The following is a 26,846-nucleotide window of genomic DNA, read 5'->3' as shown; positions in this document are numbered from 1 at the left end:
TTATCAAACCGCCGTATCTTCCTTCTACCTATATAAATCTCCTCTCATCTACCAATTAACACACAAACCTTTTATCTATTTTTTTTCTTCTGTTTTCACAAAAGCTCATCCAATTTCTTAAATATATTACTTGTTTACAGTCAATTTAATCAAGGTATTCTTTTTCTTATGGAACCTAATTTGGAAAACGAGGAAACATACTCAGATGCACTATTCTTTTTCTAACAGAAATAATCTTGTATACAACAGTTGGATCAAATGAATGAAGATTCAGACGATGACAGAACGATAACCAATGCCATGATACAATTATACACGGGGAAAATACTGCGACCCATAGAGCCAAGACCAGTATTGACAAGAAGATATACGAGGAGTTTCTGAGAGGAAGGACATCAACAATTAATGCATGACTATTTTAACAAAGGAAGTTTGTACCCTGATGAAGGTTTTCAATGTCCCTTTTATATGCCGCAACACTGAGTCATTAGGAATATTGAAGAGTTTTGTTGAATAAATCATTAATGCAACTATCAATTTAATGCATAAAATGCACGAGGACATAGTCGTGAAAAAAATGTCATTGCATCCCTAAGGATTCTAGGTAATGGTGTGCCAGCGGATGCTTGTGGTGAGTACATTGATATGAAAAAGAACAACAATATACAAAAATATCGGTATGTTTGAGAAATCGTAGTCGATCATTTTGGTCCATGTTTTTTACGACAACCAACTCAAGATGATGGTGTACGATCAGTAGTTGAAAATGCGAAGAGGGATTTTACGGAATGCTAGTGTAACACCTGCACTTTTTGCATGTTGCATGCTCAAAGATGCGTCATTCAATGAGATGGATCTTTATCTCAAACTTGTGGTGCATGTTCATAGCAGGTTGGACCAGAATAGAAGTTGCACCATCATGATACATCACGCCAGTGAAAGGCTGGCTATAAGCGATGCAATACTTAAGTTAGCCATCGGGCCAGAACTGGTTATGCACCACCATGGTGCCTTTTATGAAACTTTTTGTGGAAAAAGTAGGTGGTACTTGGTACATGTCCATACTCTCCCGAATTTCTAGTTCTAGAAACGTCAATAAGACATATATAGGGAAGGGATGTTGGTTGAAGGTGCATTAAGCGCAGATGCATCCTTAAGCTTATAAAGCTTGGACAGTGAAGCATATTTGATGCAAAATAATCATTATGCCGTGTTGCTTAGTCGAGAGAGCTTCGTGATATGTAGGAATCATTGTTGCGGCGTTGCTAAAACAAGGATGCACTATTCTGGTGCAATGCGAAGAAATTAAAAAGTGAATGAAGTGATATTTTGCATGGTCCGAGTTTGATAATGCATACTTGTGAACTAAATGTCCCCAATGATGTATAACTCTTATGCATCATTTTTAAAACACAATTTGGCCTATCAGACTAACTTTACTTGGCTTTAGTTGCTTGTCTCTACGTGGATGAACTAGGGTCAGTGTTTGATATCTTCAAGCCATAGAGGTACGTAGGGAGCGTAATGACTTGCATCATTAGAGGTCAAACACTTTATTACTCATATTATCTAATTATGAGTTGATTGCAACATTATTATAACTCATATCATATGGTTCGACAATTCAATGCAACAAATGACTGTTTCCATATTTAATAAGGTAGTTGCATTGCGATCCATTCAACTGGGTGGGCATACTTCCTATCGATCCATATTTATTGGATGCTCATACTTCCTATCGATCCATTCAACTGGGTGGGCATGCAATAATTGCGGATTGGGCATGGCCAGGAAAGGAAGATGATTGTATGCAATTTAGGGGAACTCTCATAAGCCCCATATGATACAAGGCAATGATGGCATGATCCTAACTAATTCCCTTGGCACAAGAAATATTAGTGCATATTTTCATTCCAGTGCCAAATCAAGGTAAGGAATTTTGATATAGGTTTGCAGTGGCCTATGTTATGTCTGGATAGGAATCAGAAGCCATTGATGCATGTAAATGCATCAGCTTAATCCTTCAAGGTTGTATACTCTTCACAAAACAAGGGTTAGTTGGAAAGATGCAGAAGATGTGTTTCAGGCATCATGTTTTCAAAGCATGTTTGAAAATGGAAAGTTGACGTGCATATGTCTGGTTAGCTTGAATGCTTATGTCCCGATCAGTTTGTTTACGAGTGGCGCATCAGGGAGTTTCGAACTGCGCGGTTGGGCGCTATTGGCGTAATTTTCCAGTCTATCACAGATGGTATCAATATAAGTTCTGAGGTAACACTAGGGGTTGTGATTGTTGGACTCATCAATGAGTATCTTTTAATGAGACAACAAATTTTTCTTAAAAGGGAAATAATAAGTTCGAAGAGTAGGCTAATTATCGTGCAAATCATATTAGAATTAATCGAGTGCTATGAGTTTTCCAGGACTTAAATGGAAACTCGGAATACCGTTTAGAATGGTAGGCATACATTGGGACTGAACACCCACTCACCCGTTTGGACCGGTGTGTGTTTCCATTCTGGATAACTCCCACTACCTCAGCGACAACCCGGAAGACCATATGGGGCGATGGCTTGCATCCCACTAGTCTGGCATTAGAGTTTGGTCCTCATAGTACCGTATTAAGAAATTTCTTGTCATATTTGATTCTAAATTGTGAACTTTGAGGATTCCTAGTGTTTCGGTAAGGGACGTATACTTAGGATCATGTATTGAGATATCCTTTCGGAAATCCTCAATATGAGGTATGGGACACATGCTTAGGGGATCCAAATCGATATTCTCGATAGTGTTGTGCATTCACTTAAAATTCCTTGGTATTATAAGGTATGAGATGGATGCTCAGAAGGTCTTAATTGTTATTCACGATTGAAAAAACCTTTTGTGATTTCTGAGCATTGTACGTGGTATCCGACATATTCTCGATAATATAACACACGCGCTTTTCACATAACGCATGCTCAAATATGTGACATTGAATGAGATGAAGTGTCATCTCAATATTGTGTTGCGCGTTCACAACATGTTGGCCCATAAAAGAAGTTGCACTATCATGGTGTATCACGCCAGTGGGAAGCTGACCAGGAGTTATATTTCACCACTATGGTGCAATACTCAAGTTGGCCATCGGGTCATTATACACCACAATTGTGCAATTTTGGAAAGTTTATCGCGGAAGCATGTGGTACTTGGTACATGTTCATCCTCTCCCGAACTTTTAGTTGTATAAATGTAAATAAGACATACATATAGAAGCATTGTTGGTTGAAGGTGCATTAAGCGGAGATGCATCCTTAACCTAATAAAGCTTGGACAGTGGAGCATATTTGATGTGAAAGCATCACATGTCGTGTTGCTTAGTCGAGAGAGCTTCCTGATGTGTATGCATCACTGCTGCGGTGTTGTAAAACCAAAGATGCACCAGCAGGATGAAAAACGAACGAAAAGTGATCGGTGTGATATTTTGCATGACCCGAGTTTGAGGACCCATAGTTTCAAAATACATTGACCTTAATGATGCACAATTCTTTTTAAAATACTCTTGGATTTGGCCTTGTAGCAAGAGATGTCTTTAGTTACTTGTCCCGACGTGGATGAACTGCGGTTAGTGTTTTATCTCTTCGAGCCACTGAGAAGAGTATGTAGGCAGCCACAATGATTTACATCATTAGTGGTCTAGCACTTTGTCGCGCATATCATCCAATTTTCAAGTGATTGCAACATTACGGTAAGTCATATCATCCGGCTCGCCAAAGCAATGGAAAAGATGATTATTCCCATACTTGATGAGGTAGTTGCATTCCATTTCTTGGATGTTCATATTATATATCAGGTCATTCGACGTAGGCATGTACCAATTGTTGATTAGGCATGACCAGGAAAACAAACTAACGGGTATGCAAGTTATGGGAGCTTGCATAAGTCAATTTCATCGTATGCATGATGCGTGGAAATAAGGGCATGAGCCTAACTGATGCACCCTTGTCACAATCAAGATCAGTTCATGCTTTTAACTCAATGCAGAAGCGAAGTAAGAAGGTTGAAAATAGGCTTGCAATGGATTTCATGCAAGTCTAAGGCATGCGCTATACCTGGACATGGCTCGAATGCCAGTGATGCGTGAAATTACATCATCATTAGCCTTCAAGGCTATATATCCTTCGCAAAACAAGGATAAGTTGGAAAGGTATGAAATCTACGTTTAAGGAATCATGCTTTCAAATCATGTTTGCAAATGGAAAATGGACTTGCATTTTCCTAGTGAACTTGAATCTTTATGGATCGATCACTTTATTTATATAATACCTCGATTTCTGAAGTGGTTCGACAATTGTAATATAGGTAATGGTTTGTCCTTTCACAACATCGAGGCCTTTTCAACACAATTGGCTCAAGAGTTGGCGGAAATCTCAACAGTTCAGCGTGCTTGGGCAGGAGTAGACCAGATATGGGTGACCTCTCGGGAAGCTGCTGCTGGATGATCACATCGGCTCCCGTTGAGAACCCCACACTGCCGGATAACCGCATTGGATAAGTGGGGACAATATCGGTGGAGGTCCGGTTCATTACAAATAGTATCAGAGCCGAGGACGCATCACCTGTTGAGGGTGGGAGCACGCTGGTCAGGATATGTCAGAACTGGTCTCATGAGGGGCAGTGAACGTCGGAGATCTGACCTTGAATATATTCCGGAGCCGATGACGACTCCAATTTAAAGGTAGTGGTTCGTAGATTGGAATATAAGTAATGGTTTGTCATTTCCTAACACCGAGGCTTTTTGAGCACAATTGGCTCAAGAGTTGGCATAAAGCTCTACAGTTAAGCGTTCTTCGGTGGGAGTAACCCAGGGATGGGTGACCTTTTAGGAATCTGTGCATGATGAACGCAATGGTGCCCACTGAAAACCCCACACTGTCGGATAACCGCATAGGCTAAGTGGGGATAATATCAGTGGAGGATCGGTCGTTGAGAAACCCACACTGTCGGATAACCGCATTGGCTAAGTGGGGACAGTATCAGTGGAGGATCGGGTCATTACAATTTACGAATGACGCATCGAGGAGTTTTGGCCTGCGAGGATTGCGTTGAAGGCGTACTTTTCCGGTCCGTCAAAGCTAGGTAACCTTGGTTGCATGCATTGGTTGTGGCATCCTTGTGCTTGACAAGGTCATACAAGAGCCACTACTCAAAACCAAATGTTATTCCGGAAGCAGGGACTTAGAATTGTTGGATATGGCATAATTTTTACGGCGTCCCGGATTCAAATAACGATATCAATATTTTGCATAAATCGTCTTTGTTTGAAGATTTGAAGTATGCAACTGCTTTAACTCTCAAATTTCATCGTCGACGGTAATAACTATAACTTTCGGTATTTCTAGCGAACAAAATTTATCCAACGTGGTCAATTTTAATTCAATCTTATGTTTACATACCCGAACATGTAGAGAACCATAATAAAAAGGTATTTTAACAGGAAGAAGATTGGATGTAGGAATGATGTCAAACGAGCATTTGGAATTTTGTAGAGGAAATTTCCAAATAATTTGTTGACCATATCGTCTGTTTAAACCAATGAAAATGAATAGGGTTATGCTCACCTGTATTATTTTGCATAATATGATAATCGAGAAAAGTCGACTGGATACCAGTTAGACAAGTATTTGAGATAAAATGGAAAGATGTTCAACCATGCCATGGTGCGCTCGCAAGAGAATATAAAATGGTTGAACATATAATTCAAAATAACGATTTATATTTAAGATTAAAGAAGGATCTCACTGTGTACAGTTGGGCTGAATTCGGAAGAAGAAAACCTCACACGATTTACCTTTTTATTATTTTTATTTTTAGTTATCATTTCAATCATTTTAGTTCTGTTTGTTTAATTTGATTTGTGTAATTTAAATTAAACAAGCACTGAAATTCAAACTAAGGATCACATTAGAAAATAAACTGAAAAACAAACTAAAGATCATACTGAATTTGAAACTAATTGGATTACATTGAGTTTGAAACTATGAATTACATTGAAACTTGAACTAATTATTACATCCAGAATTTAAAACTAATAACTAATCAGGTGTAATGGCATTTATTTTTATCCTCATCTAAGGTGTCCTTCTCGTTAGAATCAATGTCAATTCCAAGGATTCCTTTCATGTGCACATTAAACAAATTATGTTCAACCGCTTTATGAACTTTATTCATCTATGCAACCATTTTCGTACGCTCTACTATTTTAACAATATCGGTTTATTCTTGTTTTTAAAAAATTCTTATATGTTCAATTCTGAAGTTGATGATTGTGCTGCATCTTGAGCCGCCTCTGTTCCTGTTTGCTCTTTTGTTGCTTGGTCCATCATATATGTCTGCATTTCTATTTATAAATTCCATGCCAAAAAAGCGCATTTCGAATCTGGTGAAGAATAAGGAAACCCGGGTTGTTGAGAAACATTAATGGTCTCGTAAGGTGATTCCTTTGTACTCGATATTTATTCAACATATCACGATTATATCCGTTCATCTTTTTGAGAATGTGGAAATAGGCTTCGTGCTTGAAACTCATATTTGTTGTTCTTTGCGATTCTTCTCGAGTTTTTTGTTGTTGTGGTTCGAACACTTATTAATAAACTAGTTATCACAAAAAACTTGACACGTTTAGAAAATCAATTAAACAATTTGAAATGAGACTTACCACATTGACTCGGTATCACCGCTCGTTTTGTAACAATTCATTTGCATCATCAAAGCGACCCAACTGTTCATGTCTTTACTGATTATACTAAAACGACTTGACAACCCAGCAACATCAAGGCTTTTTACTTTCCAATTTCCCGACAAAATTGTTAAAAATATTCCCCCAAAACATATTTATATTTTTATTTGAACATCATTGATACTGTCAAGCGTCGATGCTATATGACCTCTGCAGATAACTTTTTCCTCATCCAGACTATACTTTGGACCGCGGACTTTTGTTAATAAAGCATTTTCAGTTGAAATATTTTGTGTTTGTGATGAACTTGTCATTTTTCTGAATATTTTTTTTGAGATTGAAAGTGAAATTGTAAGAAATTTTGGGTTGAAAAAGAAAACTAATTGGGTATACCAGAAATAATTGGGGGATATTTTACTGTTCATGCCGACATGGTTTTTCAATGCCGACAATCTAAATAGGCATGGCTGTTCCATGTCGGCATGAACAATAAAATATCCTCCAATTATTTCCGGGATACCCCAATTAATCCTTCTTGAAAAAGTACGATGTTAGAATTAAAAGTGGTCAAATTAATTGGGAATGAAATTAGAGCAGTCGGATAAACTAACCATTATCGGCTCAAGAGAAACCAGTCGGCTCAATCTAAGACGACGGTCGTCTCAAAAAGAGCCGAGCTGAGTTGGATGAGCAAACGGTTGAAGTTAATTCGGTCGTCTCACATTGAGTTGGATGAGCAAACGCTCCTATTGGATAAGCATGAAATCATGACAATCAATGTTGGGTTGGATGAGCAAAGGCTCCTTATTTGAGCGTTTGACCATCCAAGTTGACCATTTGTCTTTCCACTGGAATTGCTTTCTCCGACTCCATCTTGGATAAGCATGAAACCATGACCCCCCGTGCTTGCTACAAATAAGGTATACTATCAGCAGCAGATATGGTACAATGATCATCATCAACAGAAAAAGTATGTTTTTTACATACCACAAATAGTGTCTGCTGATCTTGATTTTTGAAAGAACAGCATTGCTAAATAGTAAAAAGAATATGCAAACAAAATGTTAGCTTTTAAACTCCAAAAAGAGCTTTCAAACAGCAACCAGGCCCCCCATCCCCCTCTCAAGAGTAGCAGTGACCACATGACCATTGTGATATCTCTCATTTTACAAAGAAAAAACTAATGGTTAGGGACTTTTCTGATTCCCCAAGTTTAATGTCACCTTGATGTCTCATTTTATATCCAATCAAAATGGAAAAAAAAATACACAAAAGAAAAAAGAAAAGAAAAAACATCCATGAAAGTATTTGTTCAACTATAGAGAGGTCAGGGGGAGCTGGGCTACTCTCAACTCAGATGGTGCCACCGACAATGACATAACAAAATCTATCAACTTTTTCCCTCTGATTATGGTTAGGGCTCCCCAGATCATATACTAGATAGATCCAAGAGGCTATAGCTAGAGATAATATACAGAGTCTAAGAGATAAAGAGAGTGAGAGCAATGGTTTTTTGTTTTTGTTTGTAAAGTCACTGTAAAAAGGTAGGGTATAGGGGGTGTTGGTTTTTGTAATGATGTACTGGGTTGAAGCCAAGTGTTATGTAGGGGACATAACCCAGAACCAAACCAAACCCATCAATCATCAGACCCTAGCTGAGAGCTCCCTTGTTTTAGTAGCTCCCTGCTGCTCTGCTGAAACAATAATAATAATTGACTGATGAAAGAAAGAAAGAGAAGGAGGAGAGAAAAAGTAATGAATGAATGAATTGAGAGCTCTATCTGCTTAATTTTAAAACCCCATCATCCATCCCCCACAACAACACAAACATCCAACTAACTGTCTTTCACTGGTCTCTACAAAAAGAAAAAGAGGAGGAGAAAAAAAAAGTGAAAAAACCCTCACTTAAAAATTTAGGGGTTTTCTTTAGCAAAGGGTCTCTGAAAAGTTTGGGGGATTTTCAAGAGCTGAAAAAAAAAAGAGAGAGTGGGGGGTGGAAGTGGAAGGGGAAGGGGAAAGAAACAAGGAAGTTCTCTCATTGTAGAGTGGGGTTTGTTTCAATTTGAAATCTCAGCTGGTTTTGTTTGAGAATACAGTGAGTGAAGAAGAGATGCCAAGACCAGGTCCAAGGCCATATGAGTGTGTTAGAAGAGCTTGGCATAGTGATAGACATCAACCCATGAGAGGTACTCTCATTCAAGAAATTTTCAGGTAATTTTTCATTTGTTTGTGAATGTTTTCAGTTTCTAATTTTGTTAAATTTTTTATTTCGGGTGTTAATTTTTGCAATGTGTTTGATTGATCAGAGTTGTGAGTGATAGTCATAGTTCTTTGACAAAGAAAAACAAAGAATGGCAAATAAAATTACCTGTGGTTGTCTTAAAAGCTGAAGAAATCATGTATTCTAAAGCCAATTCTGAGGTAATCTTCTCATTTTGTAATCTCATTGGGTCAGTGGGTTTTCAAAATAAAATAAAATAGCCTTTTCATTTTCTGTTGTTATTTGCATAATAATTATAAATTTGTGTTCAGGCTGAATATGCAGATGTTAAAACCTTACGGGATCGGGTGAATGACGCCATTGATACGATTATTAGAAGAGAAGAAGGTAGTGAAACAGGAGAATTTTTACAGCCTTGTATAGAAGGTACTGCCCGATGTCTTTGTTTCGCTTTACCTCTCTTCATTTTGGTCTTATATTTCAGAATTCCAAGTAGATAGAATGTGGAAAGGGAAAATGTGTTTGTTTGTAATTTGTGTCTGTCCTTTATCCCTATTTTGATCAGCTGCTCTAATTTTGGGTTGCACTCCAAGAAGAGCTTCAAGGAGCCAAAGGAATAATAATCCAAGATGTTATCTCAGTCCCAACAAGCAAGAGCCATCTTCCCTACCTCCAAGAGTTCCAGACAGTATAACCCATGGGGGAGGGTCCTTGCATTTGCAGCCACTTCCTTCTGTCAGTCCTACTTCCAATCCACAATTCATGTCCTACCACTCAAATTTCCCAAGATCCATGACCGTGAACACAAATTTCTTGGGTCGGGAATCTTGCAGCGGTGCAGCAATGGATCAACATCAACCCATTCATCAAGGAGTCCCACTGTCCGTAGAGGCTCCCGTTCGACATGTAGATAATCAAAATTTTCCCGCATCAGCAAACTGCTCGTTGAATTTTGGCCGAGTTTATCCCTTGTATGATGTTACTCCCCATGAAATTATAAGACCTCAGTTTGGTTTTCGAACTTCACAATACTTACATTCTAACACTGCTACTCTTGACACGCCTCGCATTCAGTCGTATGTAGAAGCGCCTGTGAAGGGTGTTTTGAAGAATCTCTTCCCTGTTGACAAACCTGCGAATTCTTTAAACAGAACCAATCAAGTATCTATGACAAGCAAACCTGAAAACCCATCTGAGACTGATTGTGATTTATCCTTGCGGTTGGGGATTCAATCAGCTTCTGGTGCTGGGGCAGGAACCAGCGGTCGCCAAAGTGTAGAATTCGAAAACATTCAGTATGGTAAATCTCAGGAGTACTGTTTCTTTCCTGGAAAAGGTGCTAATGAATCGTTGGGTTCAACTAGAAAAGGGTTTGTTGAGGGTGGTGAGGGTTTACATTTAGAGTCATCATCTAGTAAGAAGCGGAAAGAACATGTTAGGAGCTCTGACGAGGATGTGCATTATCCTCAACAGAGAAATTTTCCTCCAGACTTGTTTCTTGGTAAAATGAAGAGGCCAGATAAGTAGAAAATCAATCATATAATCAATTTTTTGAAATCTTGAGATTACTCGAAGGAGATATCTCTATGAATCTTCTTTGACATTGATCTTGTTGTAGTTCTTCTATTTTTCCTTTTTTTTTGTGGTAATTTTTGATAAGTTGTAATTGCAACAATGTGAAGTGTAAAGAGCTCAGCGGCCCCAAGTTTCATTTAGACAAAGTGTATAACAAATTGGATTAGAAATTCATTTTTTGCAGTATCTGTCTCTAGAGCTAAGCTCAATTACAAATGATTATTCTGTTTAACTTTATTTGTTGCCTGTTGCTAACTTTTTGCTGATGTTAGTTGTGTTACTGCAGAGTTAAGTTTGGCTTGTAAGAACGTCTCCAAGAGATTCAGTACATGGGGTTTTGTAGCTACCGTAGAGTCAATAAAGAAAAATCGAGCAACTCTTTACTGTGACTCTGCATAATCTGTTACTAAATCCGTATATGAAGTCTTTATTTTAAGGGCTATCTAAAGTAGAGAGCTTTCATGCAGTGGCAACAAGTAATCGTCTCTTCACCTATAATTTTTCTGTCTACTTAAGCAAAAAGGCTCTCCACAGTAGATAGCTCTTTTGGAGATGCTCCAACTGGGGTTGAGCCCCCTAATTTTAGCGTTGTTCATCTGTGTCACTTTTCCATTTTCTAACTTTTCTGTTAAGGTCAAATTTTCTGTCTCTATTCTGACTGTTCTCCATTCTGTATGTCAAAATTTCATTGCTTCTTATGTTTCTATCTGCAATTTTTTTTCTTCAACATTTGAGTGTTTTTTATCTGAATTATTTTAATGAAGGTTGTTTAGAAGATGTGTTCAGTGTTCATCTACATAGAAGAAGGTGAGTTATTGGTTTGATGAGCAAAACTGAATATAGGCTCAAGGCCATGTAAACAAAGGCTGCATAGGAAGAAAGAAACAAAAATACCTGCCTTATGGAACAAAATTTAAGTTAAGATTTCATATGGAGGATCCTCACATGATTTGTGTTCGCTAGTTCTAGCATAGGTCTTGGCTTCTGTAAATGCATTTAAATATGTTTTTGGTCTGTTATATGTAGTATCAGTGTGTGGACAGGATGGCAACGTCGTACCCTTGAAGGGAAGAATTTTTCTACAGGTACTCACAACATCTCCCGTACGAACTATCTTAGATTAATTCTGTTTAAATATTTGATGTTTCATTTTGAACGATAAAGTATAAACACATGCCTGCACAACCATTTCTTTCCTTTGAAATTTGTCAAATGTGGTGTTAATTCATTCTTTGGATGTAATAGGCCATGTTTAGGAAGCTAATTTTAGCCAAGAAATCTGATAGGAAAAATCCAACAGTATTATTCTCTTAAAACTTTATACAAAACCCAGTTTCACCCTTAAGGGATATGCACTGTATGTAGATCCGCTTTAATATATGTCATACTAAAATACACAAACAAAGACAATGAATATATTTTCTAGGTTTCCGGAGATACAGATTCTAGTGTAGGACAATAGTGGAAATGAACATGATAAGGAGGGATAGACTGCCAACAGCTACCGAGTAAGCAGAGTTCCCCGGAAACAAAGACAGTGAATATATTTTCTAGGTTTCTAGAGATACAGATTCTAGCGTAGGACAATAGTGGAAATGAACATGATAAGGAGGGATAGACTGCCAACAGCTACCGAGTAAGCAGAGTTCCCCGGCTCAGTGGTGGTTTTAGGTGGAGTTCTGAAACTAGATGGAGTTTCAGGTCCAGAATTGCTACTGACATTGATGGTTATGTCTGGCCTAGTTCATGGTGCTGCAAATGTAGTATTAGCCTGTCGAGCTACTGTAAGGTCTGTCTCAGATTCAAGGGCTTGGAGTGGGCAAAATAAATGAAGGTTCAAGAATTTCACATTTCAGTAGGATTTCATGTTGACTGTATAAATTGCTTTTCTAATCTCTTTGGGAATGGAGGGTCTTCTCCCCTTTGTTGGAGTCCTGCTGCTAACTCAAATGTTATTTTTCATTTTATATGTTAATTCTTACCCATTCAGATAATTTTAGAAAACATAAGCCTCTGTAGTTCTAGATGATGGTTGTTTATGAAATGGTTCCAGCATAATGAAGGTGAGTTCTTGGTTTAATTAACAAAATTGATTACAGGCTAATGTCATGTAAAAAAAGAACGGATTAAAGTGGAGTTTGAGATCAGAGGTTTTTTGAATCTTAAAGCCATCATTTCTGACGAAGTAAATGGCATATAGATCCCAACTAGAGATTTTTTACCAATATTTGCCTGGTACTGTATGGTTGACCTTATTTTGTAGATGTAGCCAGATTATGTGTTTGATCGTTTGTATTGGTGCCCTAGTTTTTGATTTCTTACCGTGCTTAGGGTGGTGATGGGATAGGTGCTTAAAACATCCTCTCTTAGTGCTGTTATGGTTTACTTGTTTTCTGATTGTTGAGTTTGGTGGATGAGATTAATTTTTATGTTGGACAGATACGTCATGTAAAACCCTTTTCTTCTTTCGGATTTTGTTTGTATTAGTGAATACTTTAGATCCAAAAGCTGATTTTTGCCGAGCTAAGCAACAAGATGGACGTGATATAAGTAGTATCACCATCATATTATAGCCAAGCTGATAAGCTAGAGATCTAGCAGCATTATTCTTTTATATCTTCAAACAGATTACAATGGCACTGTAATGGATGTCCTAGTAAAATCACAGAGATCATGGATAGAAAATTCTCTTTTGATATCGAGAACATCACATTCTAATGTAAGAGAATAGTGGAAATGAACAACAGAACCAGCACGAAACTGCCTGTAGCTGTGTGTGAAGCAGAGTTGCCTGGATTAGTAGGCATAGGCGCAGTGGCGGTGGTAGGTGGGAAACCAGATGGAGTTTTGGTTGCAGAATCATCAGTGACATTGATCGTTAATTTCTGTCCAAATTGACAGTGCTCACCGATAGTGCAGATGAAGTAGTGTGGGCAAATCGAGGTAAGATTGATATTTGCATGACCTTGTCTGATGATGGAGGTTTGGTTTGTTGAAGACTGCGAAAATATGGAGAGAAAAGTTAGATAATTGAACTGCAAACCAATAGACCTTTTGAGAAACAAAACAAATATAAGCTTTTGCTGTTTTTTCTGGATGAACGAAACAGAAGTTCTGACCATTTCTAAAATCCTGGGACGGAAGTTGAGTGGCTTACCTAGAGTGTCACCGACTTTGAATTTCTTGTTAGCTGCCCAGTTAGGATAGGCATCTCCATTATCAGGTACTGTCCATCCTAATGTCTCTAAGACATTATATGTCTCAGAGGCTGCATGATGAAGCAAAGCAAATGAAGTGACAAAAACAAGTAAGAAACTGGTCACACCCACATTAGAAGTCATCTCTCTCTCTCTCTCTCCAACTCTATGATCTCTGCAGGTTCTCCTTGTAAATGTGTATGACGCTATGGAAATGTAATGTGAGTAGAGGAGGAGGGTTTGAAGCTATATATAATCTCTCGATGACTTGTAAAGAGAACTGGGCTAGTAAGAGCAACTGCAGTGGTGCGGGTATAACCAAAGACCAAAGAGGAAAAAAAAGACCAAATTTTGGGTTTAATCTGGTGTGTGACCCTACGGTGGAAAAACTAAATTTGGTCAGACGGACATTATACCAACGCCTGGTGTGGGGCGGGGAGTATACGTTCGTCCGGTGTAGAAAAAAAAATAAAAAAAAGTGGGGCGGAGGTATTATGCCCGCCCCATGCATTTGAAGTTTGTAAAGAGTGGGGCGGAGGTATTAAGCCCGCCCCACACAAAAGATTAAAAAAAAAAAAAGACGGGCGTGCATTATACGTTCGCCTGGTGTGGGGCGTGGACTATACGTCCGCCTGGGGTGGGACGTGGACTATACGTCCGCCTGGTTATGGGGCGTGGACTATATAAACGCCCGACTATATTTGGATTTGGTCTTGGTCGCAGACCAAATTTGGTCTGAATTTTAGTCTTTGATCAAATTTTGATCGATGGTCCGTCCCACTACGCCTATCAACTGGACACTATATTTGGGTTTAGTCGTCCATTGTGGACGCTAAGGGCATAGAGAAAATCTGTTGAAAAAATCAATGGTTGGAGAAGTACTGTGTGAAACTGTGAACAACTTGAATGAAACAGTAGGTTTAGTCATATTCCATGACTTGATCGGCTTGACCGTCAAAGTCTTGGCTGTAATAACATCTATGAATTTTGAGTGTAAGGTTAGGCTTGTAGGGTATGATGATTCCAATCTGGGGAACCATTACTAAGGAATTCCATGGAGATTTTCGAGCTAGCTGCATCCTGAATTTCTTTTTGACACATTGTTCTGTTTACACACAAGTCATACCTGCACTTCACTTGGACCCGCTTTTGGGGTATGGTAAAATAACTTAGAGGAAATTCTTGGTGCAAGCTCCTATAGATAAAGACTCAGACTATGGCATTGCATAATTTATCTGCCACACTGTCATCAACTGTGAAGAAGCAAATTCTTCATCAACTAGGCAAAGATAAATGGCCATTCATGATCAAGCTATGTATTTCGCTGATAATTTACATTTTTTTGCTGGAAATTAGAAATGAATTTAGACCATTTCTCCATATGTGTGTGTCATTTCTTTGTGCAAGAGACATTAATCTTCTCTCAATCGTCCCAATTTTAGCGCAGCCAGGTACAGATGAGTAGGGGAACTTCCCCCCACATGCCAACTGGTGCCCAAAGTGGTGATAAGGGTGTTGTGCCAAAAATCCTATGTTGTCCCCATAGAGCACAGTCCCTAAAGGACTATAATACCTTGTAGGAATTGAAATCTTTTTACTTAGGTCTCCAATACCTGGTGATTAGAGATTTTTAACAGGGTGCAAGTGATGACTGCAACTGCATCCTGAATTGCTTCTGAACACATTTTCCACCCAAGTCACGCCTGCACTTCACTTACACCTGCTTAATTTAGTGTATCTAAGCCTGCAGTAAATAAAATTAGAGGCACTGACCTGATGGGGTGCTGATTTTCTTGGTGGGTTGTTGCTTCGAAATTTGGTAGTGGTTTGTGGAGTTTGTTGGGGGTGTTTGTCTCTCCTCGTATTTCAGTCATGTTGCTTCAAGTTGGTGTTGCCTTGGTGGTTTCTTGGGTGAAGGTTGTTTAGGAGATGTGTTCAGTGTTCACCTACATAAAGGATATGCTCTATTTGTAAATGCTTTGTAATATATGTCATTACTAGAATATACCGACAAAGACAAATGAATAGTGGAAATGAACATGATAATATATGGATAGACTGCCAACAGCTGCCGGGGAGGCAGAGTTCCCCAGATTAGTGACGGTTTGGTAACTGGAGTTTTAGGTCCAGAATCGCCACTGGCATAATTGGCTTAATTCTGGCCTAGCTCACATTGCTGCAGTTAAATTAGTGCTGGCCGGTCGAGTTACTGTAAGCTCTGTCTCAGATTCAAGGACTTGGAGCAGGCAAAAATAATGAAGGTTCAAAAACTTCAAATTTCAGTAGGATGCCATGTATACTGTATAAATGTATCCAATTTCTTTCTTGCTGGTAGATGGATGTTATACAGCTCCAGCTAGAGATTCTTTGATCAATATTCGCTTGGTTTAGTATAGGTCTGACCTTCTTCTGTAGATGCAGCTAGGTTATGTTTTTGTTGTTTCTCATCAGGAAAGATGGTTGGTGTGGTTCTCATACCTCAGAGAAGAGGAGTTCCGGACATGTACTGAAAAACATCCTCTCCTAGAACTGTTATCGATTACTTGTTTGAAATTGGATAATGAGATTTATGTCGGAAACGTATGTCATGTAGAACCTTTTTCATCTTTTAGATTTTGTAGATTCTTGTTATAGGTGATTTTGGCAGAGTTTAGCAACAAAATGGACATGAAATAAGTAGTATCACAATCGTTATAATCAATCTGATGAGCTAGAGATCTAGCCACATTATTCTTTAAATGAAAAATAACAATTACACCTGTTAACATATGCTCTACATATTGGCACTATACTGGATATCCTAGTAATGACAGAGATCACAAATAGAAAATCTGCTTTGAAATTTAGAACTTATCATTCTAATGCAAGAAAAAGTTGGAAATGAACAACATAGCCAGGGCGAAACTGGTAGTAGTGGTGTGTGAAGCAGAGTTGCCTGGAGTAATAGTCATAGGTGGAGTAGTAGTCATAGGCGGAGTGGTAGTCTTAGGCGGGGAACCAGATGGAGTATCGGCATCAGAATCATTAGTGACATTGATGGCTAATTTCTGTCCTTCATTACAGTGCTTACTGATGGTGCAGATGAAGTAGTGTTGGCCAGTCGAGTTAAGAAGGATCCTCGCAGGACCTTGTGTCCAGATGTTGTTTTGGTTAGATGTGGTGCAGCTATCATAATCTCCCATTGATACTTTTGCCACACCATGTGCATTTGTGGGAAAGTTAAAGACTGCGGAACAGAAATGGAGGAAAAGTTAGATAATTGAACTGCCGAATTCCTACAAACCTATTGAAAAGCAAAACCAACATATAAATCTAGCTCTTACTATTTTTTCTGGGTCAAAACAGTTTTCTGTCTTAGGACCTTTACAGGAGCGGAAAAACACCAATCTGCAAATCTGGGATAGAAGTTAAGTGTCTTACCTAGGGTGTCACGGACTTCGAATTTCCTTCCAGCAGCCCAGGTAAGATAGACCTGATTGTTACCCGTGGTTGGTACTGTCCATCCTGATGTGCCTAAGACTTCAATGTCGTCAGAGGTTGCAAGATGAAGCAAAGCAAATGCAGTGACGAAAACAAGTAAAAATCCTGTCAGACCAAAACCTAACTTGATTTGCAAGTATTTCATCCTATAAATAAAATTCAAAAATTTGTTTTCAATATACAAGAATCGATCATCTTTCCATCTTCTTTTCTTCATCTTCTTGCTTTGACCCATGCGATATGCGACGTATGCCATGCACCAAGTCCCTTTTCTACATGGATTTATTTTTTAACGAGTTTTCTTTAGGAAATTAATTCCAAAATTAATTCTTAAGAGTTTTATTTATGGGTAAATTCCTTTTACGTGTTTTATTTTGTTTTTGAAAAAAACCAAAACCTAACTTGATTTGCAAGTATTTCATCCTATAAATACAACTCGAAAATCTGTTTTCAATATACAAGAAGCGACCATCTTTTCGTCTTCTTTTCTTCATCTTCTTGCTTTGACCCATGCGATATGCGCGTATGCCATGCACCAAGTCCCTTTTTTACACGGATTTATTTTTTGGCGAGTTTTCTTTAGGAAATTAATTCTTAAGAGTTTTGTTTATGGGTAAATTACTTTTACGTGTTTTATTTCTTTTTGAAGAAAACCAAAACCTAACTTGATTTGCAAGTATTTCATCCTATAAATACAACTCGAAAATCTGTTTTCAATATACAAGAAGCGACCATCTTTTCGTCTTCTTTTCTTCATCTTCTTGCTTTGACCCATGCGATATGCGCGTATGCCATGCACCAAGTCCCTTTTTTACACGGATTTATTTTTTGGCGAGTTTTCTTTAGGAAATTAATTCTTAAGAGTTTTGTTTATGGGTAAATTCCTTTTACATGTTTTATTTGTTTTTGCAGAAACCAAAACCTACCTTATTTGCAAGTATTTCATCCTATAAATACAACTCGAAAATCTGTTTTCAATATACAAGAAGCGACCATCTTTCCGTCTTCGTTTCTTCATCTTCTTGCTTTGACCCATGTGATATGCGCGTATGCCACGCACCAAGTCCCTTTTCTATACGGATTTATTTTTTGGCGAGTTTTCTTTAGGAAATTAATTCAAAAGTTAATTCTTAAGAGTTTTATTAATGGGTAAATTCCTTTTACATGTTTTATTTGTTTTTGCATAAACCAAAACCTACCTTATTTGCAAGTATTTCATCCTATAAATACAACTCGAATATCTGTTTTCAATATACAAGAAGCGACCATCTTTCTGTCTTCTTTTCTTCATCTTCTTGCTTTGACCCATGCAATATGCGCGTATGCCATGCACCACGTCCTTTTCTACAAAGATTTATTTTTTGACGAGTTTTCTTTAGAAAATCATTTCTTAAGAGTTTTATTTATGGGTAAATTCCTTTTACGTGTTTTATTTTTTTTGGAAGAAAACCAAAACCTAACTTGATTTGCAAGTATTTCATCCTATAAATACAACTCGAAAATATGTTTTCAATATATAAGAAGCGACCATCTTTCCGTCTTCTTTTCTTCATCTTCTTGCTTTGACCCATGCGATATGCGCGTTTGCCATGCACCAAGTCCCTTTTCTACTCGGATTTATTTTTTAGCGAGTTTTCTTTAAGAAATTAATTCTTAAGAGTTTTATTTATGGGTAAATTCCTTTTACGAGTTTTATTTGTTTTGGAAGAAAACCAAAACCTAACTTGATTTGCAAGTATTTCATCCTATAAATACAACTCTAAAATCTGTTTTCAATACACAAGAAGCGACCATCTTTCCGTCTTCGTTTCTTCATCTTCTTGCTTTGACCCATGTGATATGCGCGTATGCCACGCACCAAGTCCCTTTTCTATACGGATTTATTTTTTGGCGAGTTTTCTTTAGGAAATTAATTCAAAAGTTAATTCTTAAGAGTTTTATTTATGGGTAAATTCCTTTTACATGTTTTATTTGTTTTTGCATAAACCAAAACCTACCTTATTTGCAAGTATTTCATCCTATAAATACAACTCGAATATCTGTTTTCAATATACAAGAAGCGACCATCTTTCTGTCTTCTTTTCTTCATCTTCTTGCTTTGACCCATGCAATATGCGCGTATGCCATGCACCACGTCCTTTTCTACAAAGATTTATTTTTTGACGAGTTTTCTTTAGAAAATCATTTCTTAAGAGTTTTATTTATGGGTAAATTCCTTTTACGTGTTTTATTTGTTTTGGAAGAAAACCAAAACCTAACTTGATTTGCAAGTATTATATCCTATAAATACAACTCGAAAATCTGTTTTCAATATATAAGAAGCGACCATCTTTCCGTCTTCTTTTCTTCATCTTCTTGCTTTGACCCATGCGATATGCGCGTTTGCCATGCACCAAGTCCCTTTTCTACTCGGATTTATTTTTTAGCGAGTTTTCTTTAAGAAATTAATTCTTAAGAGTTTTATTTATGGGTAAATTCCTTTTACGTGTTTTATTTGTTTTTGAAGAAAACCAAAACCTAACTTGATTTGCAAGTATTTCATCCTATAAATACAACTCGAAAATCTGTTTTCAGTATATAAGAAACGACCATCTTTCCATCTTCTTTTCTTCATCTTCTTGCTTTGATCCATGCGATATGCGCGTATGCCATGCACCAAGTCCCTTTTTTACACGGATTTATTTTTTGGCGAGTTTTCTTTAGGAAATAAATTCTTAAGAGTTTTTTTTCTGGGTAAATTACTTTTACGTGTTTTATTTGTTTTTGAAGAAAACCAAAACCTTAACTGATTTGCAAGTATTTCATCCTATAAATACAACTCGAAAATCTGTTTTCAATATACAAGAAGCGACCATCTTTCCGTCTTCTTTTCTTCATCTTCTTGCTTTGACCCATGCGATATGCGCGTATGCTATGCACCAAGTCCCTTTTCTACACGGATTTATTTTTTGGCGAGTTTTCTTGAGGAAATTAATTCCAAAATTAATTCCTAAGAGTTTTATTTCTGGGTAAATTCCTTTTATGTGTTTTATTTGTTTTTGCAGAAAACCAAAATCTAACTTGATTTGCAAGTATTTCATCTTATAAATACAACTCGAAAATCAGTTTTCAATATACAAGAAGCGACCATCTTTTCGTCTTCTTTACTTCATCTTCTTGCTTTGACCCATGCGATATGCGTGTATTCCATGCACCAAGTCCCTTTTCTACACAGATTTATTTTTTGGCGAGTTTTCTTTATGAAATTGATTCCAAAATTAATTCCTACGAGTTTTATTTATGGGTAAATTCCTTTTACTTGTTTTATTTGTTTTTGAAGAAAACCAAAACCTAACTTGATTTGCAAGTATTTAATCCTATAAATACAACTCGAAAATCTGTTTTCAATATACAAGAAGCGACCATCTTTCCGTCTTCTTTTCTTTATATTCTTGCTTTGACACATGCGATATGCGCGTATGCCATGCACCAAGTCCCTTTTCTCCACGGATTTATTTTTTGGTGAATTTTCTTGAGAAAATTAATTGTTAAGAGTTTTATTTCTGGGTAAATTCCTTTTATGTGTTTTATTTGATTTTGAAGAAAACCAAAACCAAACTTGATTTCAAGTATTTCATCCTATAAATACAACTCGGAAATTGTTTTCAATATACAAGAAGCGACCATCTTTCCGTCTTCTTTTCTACATCTTCTTGCTTTGACACATGTGATATGCGCGTATGCCATGAACCAAGTCCCTTTTCTACACGGATTTATTTTTTGTCGAGTTTTCTTTCGGAAATTAATTGCAAAATTAATTCTTAAGAGTTTTATTTATGGGTAAATTCCTTTTACGTGTTTTATTTGTTTTTGAAGAAAACCAAAACCTAACTTGATGTGAAAGTATTTCATCCCATAAATACGACTCTAAAATCTGTTTTCAATATACAAGTAGCGACCATCTTTCCGTCTTCTTTTCTTCATCTTCTTGCTTTGACACATGCGAAAAGCGCGTGCCATGCACCAAATCCCTTTTTAACACGGATTTATTTTTTGGCGAGTTTTCTTTAGGAAATTAATTATTAAGAGTTTTTTTTTTTGAAGAAAACCAAAACCTAACTTGATTTGCAAGTATTTCATCCTATAAATAAAACTCGAAAATCTGCTTTCAATATACAGGAAGCGACCATCTTTCCGTCTTCTTTTCTTCATCTTCTTGCTTTGACCCATGCGATATGCGCGTTTGCCATGCACCAAGTCCCTTTTCTACTCGGATTTATTTTTTAGCGAGTTTTCTTTAAGAAATTAATTCTTAAGAGTTTTATTTATGGGTAAATTCCTTTTACGTGTTTTATTTGTTTTTGAAGAAAACCAAAACCTAACTTGATTTGCAAGTATTTCATCCTATAAATACAACTCGAAAATCTGTTTTCAGTATATAAGAAGCGACCATCTTTCCATCTTCTTTTCTTCATCTTCTTGCTTTGACCCATGCGATATGCGCGTATGCCATGCACCAAGTCCCTTTTTTACACGGATTTATTTTTTGGCGAGTTTTCTTTAGGAAATAAATTCTTAGGAGTTTTTTTCTGGGTAAATTACTTTTACGTGTTTTATTTGTTTTTGAAGAAAACCAAAACCTTAATTGATTTGCAAGTATTTCATCCTATAAATACAACTCAAAAATTTGTTTTCAATATACAAGAAGCGACCATCTTTCCGTCTTCTTTTCTTCATCTTTTTGCTTTGACCCATGCGATATGCGCGTATGCCATGCACCAAGTCCCTTTTCTACACGGATTTATTTTTTAGCGAGTTTTCTTTAGGAAATTAAATTCCAAAATTAATTCCTAAGAGTTTTATTTCTGGGTAAATTCCTTTTATGTGTTTTATTTGTTTTTGCAGAAAACCAAAATCTAACTTAATTTGCAAGTATTTCATCCTATAAATACAACTCGAAAATCTGTTTTCAATATACAAGAAGCGACCATCTTTTCGTCTTCTTTTCTTCATCTTCTTGCTTTGACCCATGCGATATGCGTGTATTCCATGCACCAAGTCCCTTTTCTACACAGATTTATTTTTTGGCGAGTTTTCGTTAGGAAATTAATTCCAAAATTAATTCTTACGAGTTTTATTTATGGGTAAATTCATTTTACTTGTTTTATTTGTTTTTGAAGAAAACCAAAACCTAACTTGATTTGCAAGTATTTAATCCTATAAATACAACTCGAAAATCTGTTTTCAATATACAAGAAGCGACCATCTTTCCGTCTTCTTTTCTTCATATTCTTGCTTTGACACATGCAATATGCGCGTATGCCATGCACCAAGTCCCTTTTCTCCACGGATTCATTTTTTGGTGAATTTTCTTTAGAAAATTAATTCTTAAGAGTTTTATTTCTGGGTAAATTCCTTTTATGTGTTTTATTTGATTTTGAAGAAAACCAAAACCAAACTTGATTTGCAAGTATTTCATCCTATAAATACAACTCGGAATTTGTTTTCAATATAAAAGAAGCGACCATCTTTCCGTCTTCTTTTCTAAAACTTCTTGCTTTGACACATGTGATATGCGCGTATGCCATGCACCAAGTCCCTTTTCTACACGGATTTATTTTTTGGCGAGTTTTCTTTCGGAAATTAATTGCAAAATTAATTCTTAAGAGTTTTATTTATGGGTAAATTCCTTTTACGTGTTTTATTTGTTTTTGAAGAAAACCAAAACCTAACTTGATGTGAAAGTATTTCATCCCATAAATACGACTCTAAAATCTGTTTTCAATATACAAGTAGCGACCATCTTTCCGTCTTCTTTTCTTCATCTTCTTGCTTTGACACATGCGAAAAGCGCGTGCCATGCACCAAATCCCTTTTTAACACGGATTTATTTTTTGGCGAGTTTTCTTTAGGAAATTAATTATTAAGAGTTTTTTTTTTTTTGAAGAAAACCAAAACCTAACTTGATTTGCAAGTATTTCATCCTATAAATAAAACTCGAAAATCTGCTTTCAATATACAGGAAGCGACCATCTTTCCGTCTTCTTTTCTTCATCTTCTTGCTTTGACCCATGCGATATGCGCGTATGCCATGCACCAAGTCCCTTTTCTATACGGATTTATTTTTTAGCGAGTTTTCTTTAGGAAATTAATTCCAAAATTAATTCTTAAGAGTTTTATTTATGGGTAAATTCCTTTTACGTGTTTTATTTTGTTTTTGAAGAAAACCAAAACCTAACTTGATTTGCAAGTATTTCATCCTATAAATACAACTCGAAAATCTGTTTTCAATATACAAGAAGCGACCATCTTTTCGTCTTCTTTTCTTCATCTTCTTGCTTTGACCCATGCGATATGCGCGTATGCCATGCACCAAGTCCCTTTTTTACACGGATTTATTTTTTGGCGAGTTTTCTTTCGGAAATTAATTATTAAGAGTTTTATTTCTGAAAAATTCCTTTTACGTGTTTTTTTTTTTTGAAGAAAACCAAAACCTAACTTGATTTGCAAGTATTTCATCCTATAAATACAACTCGAAAATCTGTTTTCAATAAAAGAAGCGACCATTTCCGTCTTCTTTTCTTCATCTTCTTGCTTTGACCCATGCGATATGCGCGTATGCCATGCACCAAGTCCCTTTTCTATACAGGATTTATTTTTTAGGCGTTTTCTTTAGGAAATTAATTCCAAAATTAATTCTTAAGAGTTTTATTTATGGGTAAATTCCTTTTACGTGTTTTTATTTTTTTGAAGAAAACCAAAACTAACTTGATTTGCAAGTATTTCATCCTATAAATACAACTCGAAAATCTGTTTTAATAACAAGAAGCGACCATCTTTCCTCTTCTTTTCTTCATCTTCTTGCTTTGACCCATGCGATATGCGCGTATGCCATGCACCAAGTCCCTTTTCTATACGGATTTATTTTTTGGCGAGTTTTCTTTAGGAAATTAATTATTAAGAGTTTTATTTCTCAGTAAATTCCTTTTACGTGTTTTATTTTTTTTGAAGAAAACCAAAACCTAACTTGATTTGCAAGTATTTCATCCTATAAATACAACTCGAAAATCTGTTTTCAATATACAAGAAGCGACCATATTTCCGTCTTCTTTTCTTCATCTTCTTGCTTTAACCCATGCGATATGCGCGTATGCCATGCACCAAGTCCCTTTTCTATACGGATTTATTTTTTGGCGAGTTTTCTTTCGGAAATTAATTGCAAAATTAATTCTTAAGAGTTTTATTAATGGGTAAATTCCTTTTACGTGTTTTATTTTTTTTTGAAGAAAACCAAAACCTAACTTGATGTGAAAGTATTTCATCCCATAAATACAACTCGAAAATCAGTTTTCATATACAAGAGCGACCATCTTTCCGTCTTCTTTTCTTCATCTTCTTGCTTTGACCCATGCGATATGCGCGTATGCCATGCACCAAGTCCCTTTTTTACACGATTTATTTTTTGGCGAGTTTTCTTTAGGAAATTAATTATTAAGACTTTTATTTCTGAGTAAATTCCTTTTACGTGTTTTATTTTTTTTTGAAGAAAACCAAAACCTAACTTGATTTGCATGTATTTCATCCTATAAATACAACTCGAAAATCTGTTTTCAATATACAAGAAGCGACCATATTTTCGTCTTCTTTTCTTCATCTTCTTGCTTTGACCCATGCGATATGCGCGTATGCCATGCACCAAGTCCCTTTTCTATACGGATTTATTTTTTGGCGAGTTTTCTTTCGGAAATTAATTGCAAAATTAATTCTTAAGAGTTTTATTTATGGGTAAATTCCTTTTACGTGTTTTATTTGTTTTTGAAGAAAACCAAAACCTAACTTGATGTGAAAGTATTTCATCCCATAAATACAACTCGAAAATCTGTTTTTATTATACAAGTAGCGACCATCTTTCCGTCTTCTTTTCTTCATCTTCTTGCTTTGACACATGCGAAAAGCGCGTATGCCATGCACCAAATCCTTTTTTTACACGGATTTATTTTTTAGTGAATTTTCTTTAAAAATTAATTCTTAAGAGTTTTATTTCTGGGTAAATTCCTTTTATGTGTTTTATTTGATTTTGAAGAAAACCAAAACCAAACTTGATTTGCAAGTATTTCATCCTATAAATACAACTCGAAATTTGTTTTCAATATACAAGAAGCGACCATCTTTCCGTCTTCTTTTCTTCATCTTATTGCTTTGACCCATGCGATATGCGCGTATGCCATGCACCAAGTCCCTTTTTTACACGGATTTATTTTTTGGCGAGTTTTCTTTAGGAAATTAATTCTTAAGAGTTTTGTTTCTGGGTAAATTACTTTTACGTGTTTTATTTCTTTTTGAAGAAAACCAAAACCTAACTTGATTTGCAAGTATTTCATCCTATAAATACAACTCGAAAATCTGTTTTCAATATACAAGAAGCGACCATCTTTTCGTGTTCTTTTCTTCATCTTCTTGCTTTGACCCATGCGATATGCGCGTATGCCATGCACCAAGTCCCTTTTCTACACGGATTTATTTTTTGGCGAGTTTTCTTTCGGAAATTAATTGCAAAATTAATTCTTAAGAGTTTTATTTATGGGTAAATTCCTTTTACGTGTTTTATTTGTTTTTGAAGAAAACCAAAACCTAACTTGATGTGAAAGTATTTCATCCCATAAATACAACTCGAAAATCTGTTTTCAATATACAAGTAGCGACCATATTTCCGTCTTCTTTTCTTCATCTTCTTGCTTTGACACATGCGAAAAGCGCGTATGCCATGCACCAAATCCCTTTTTTACACGGATTTATTTTTTAGTGAATTTTCTTTAAAAATTAATTCTTAAGAGTTTTATTTCTGGGTAAATTCCTTTTATGTGTTTTATTTGATTTTGAAGAAAACCAAAACCAAACTTGATTTGCAAGTATTTCATCCTATAAATACAACTCGAAATTTGTTTTCAATATACAAGAAGCGACCATCTTTCCGTCTTCTTTTCTTCATTTTGCTTTGATCCATGCGATATGCGCGTATTCCATGCACCAAGTCCCTTTTTTACACGGATTTATTTTTTGGCGAGTTTTCTTTAGGAAATTAATTATTAAGAGTTTTATTTCTGAATAAATTCCTTTTACGTGTTTTTTTTTTTTGAAGAAAACCAAAACCTAACTTGATTTGCAAGTATTTCATCCTATAAATACAACTCGAAAATCTGTTTTCAATATACAAGAAGCGACCATATTTCCGTCTTCTTTTCTTCATCTTCTTGCTTTGACCCATGCGATACGCGCGTATGCCATGCACCAAGTCCCTTTTCTATACGGATTTATTTTTTAGCGAGTTTTATTTAGGAAATTAATTCTTAAGAGTTTTGTTTCTGGGTAAATTACTTTTACGTGTTTTATTTCTTTTTGAAGAAAACCAAAACCTAACTTGATTTGCAAGTATTTCATCCTATAAATACAACTCGAAAATCTGTTTTCAATATACAAGAAGCGACCATCTTTTCGTGTTCTTTTCTTCATCTTCTTGCTTTGACCCATGCGATATGCGCGTATGCCATGCACCAAGTCCCTTTTCTACACGGATTTATTTTTTGGCGAGTTTTCTTTCGGAAATTAATTGCAAAATTAATTCTTAAGAGTTTTATTTATGGGTAAATTCCTTTTACGTGTTTTATTTGTTTTTGAA

The 26,846-nt window shown here is 36.3% G+C and overlaps 3 protein-coding genes across 3 annotated transcripts; 1 reads left to right on the top strand and 2 right to left on the bottom strand.

The window, feature by feature from the left end:
• Positions 1-8,399: 8,399 nt before the first annotated feature.
• On the top strand, positions 8,400-10,690 carry LOC113355824. The gene is made up of 4 exons (XM_026598777.1): positions 8,400-8,929; positions 9,025-9,139; positions 9,251-9,365; positions 9,505-10,690. The coding sequence occupies exons 1-4, from the start codon at positions 8,829-8,831 to the stop codon at positions 10,464-10,466; spliced, it is 1,293 nt and encodes a 430-aa protein (XP_026454562.1). The 5' UTR covers positions 8,400-8,828; the 3' UTR covers positions 10,467-10,690.
• Positions 10,691-12,087: 1,397 nt separating this feature from the next.
• Positions 12,088-13,855, bottom strand: LOC113359280 (stellacyanin-like). The gene is made up of 3 exons (XM_026602943.1): positions 13,634-13,855; positions 13,385-13,513; positions 12,088-12,168 (listed from the first exon to the last, which is right to left on the bottom strand). The coding sequence occupies exons 1-3, from the start codon at positions 13,853-13,855 to the stop codon at positions 12,088-12,090; spliced, it is 432 nt and encodes a 143-aa protein (XP_026458728.1).
• A 2,714-nt stretch (positions 13,856-16,569) lies between these two features.
• On the bottom strand, positions 16,570-16,893 carry LOC113359279 (blue copper protein-like). Its single transcript, XM_026602941.1, has one exon. The coding sequence runs from the start codon at positions 16,891-16,893 to the stop codon at positions 16,570-16,572; it is 324 nt and encodes a 107-aa protein (XP_026458726.1).
• Positions 16,894-26,846: the final 9,953 nt, after the last annotated feature.

The sequence above is a fragment of the Papaver somniferum genome, chromosome 3 (assembly GCF_003573695.1).
Source record: "Papaver somniferum cultivar HN1 chromosome 3, ASM357369v1, whole genome shotgun sequence".
Lineage (NCBI taxonomy): Eukaryota > Viridiplantae > Streptophyta > Magnoliopsida > Ranunculales > Papaveraceae > Papaver > Papaver somniferum.
Note: the sequence above shows the minus strand (reverse complement) of the source record. Positions and strands in the feature narration are given on the sequence as shown.

What these genes read in the sequence shown, in the direction of transcription:
- LOC113359279 (XM_026602941.1), bottom strand. Translation starts at nt 16,893, where the DNA reads ATGGGAGATTATGATAGCTGCACCACATCTAACCAAAACAACATCTGG.
- LOC113355824 (XM_026598777.1), top strand. Translation starts at nt 8,829, where the DNA reads ATGCCAAGACCAGGTCCAAGGCCATATGAGTGTGTTAGAAGAGCTTGG. An exon ending in CTCATTCAAGAAATTTTCAG is followed by an intron (nt 8,930 to 9,024) that starts GTAATTTTTCAT and finishes TTGATTGATCAG; the next exon opens with AGTTGTGAGTGATAGTCATA. An exon ending in ATTCTAAAGCCAATTCTGAG is followed by an intron (nt 9,140 to 9,250) that starts GTAATCTTCTCA and finishes ATTTGTGTTCAG; the next exon opens with GCTGAATATGCAGATGTTAA.
- LOC113359280 (XM_026602943.1), bottom strand. Translation starts at nt 13,855, where the DNA reads ATGACTTCTAATGTGGGTGTGACCAGTTTCTTACTTGTTTTTGTCACT. An exon ending in GTCCCAGGATTTTAGAAATG is followed by an intron (nt 13,514 to 13,633) that starts GTCAGAACTTCT and finishes ATATTTTCGCAG; the next exon opens with TCTTCAACAAACCAAACCTC. An exon ending in GACAGAAATTAACGATCAAT is followed by an intron (nt 12,169 to 13,384) that starts GTCACTGATGAT and finishes ACCACCACTGAG; the next exon opens with CCGGGGAACTCTGCTTACTC.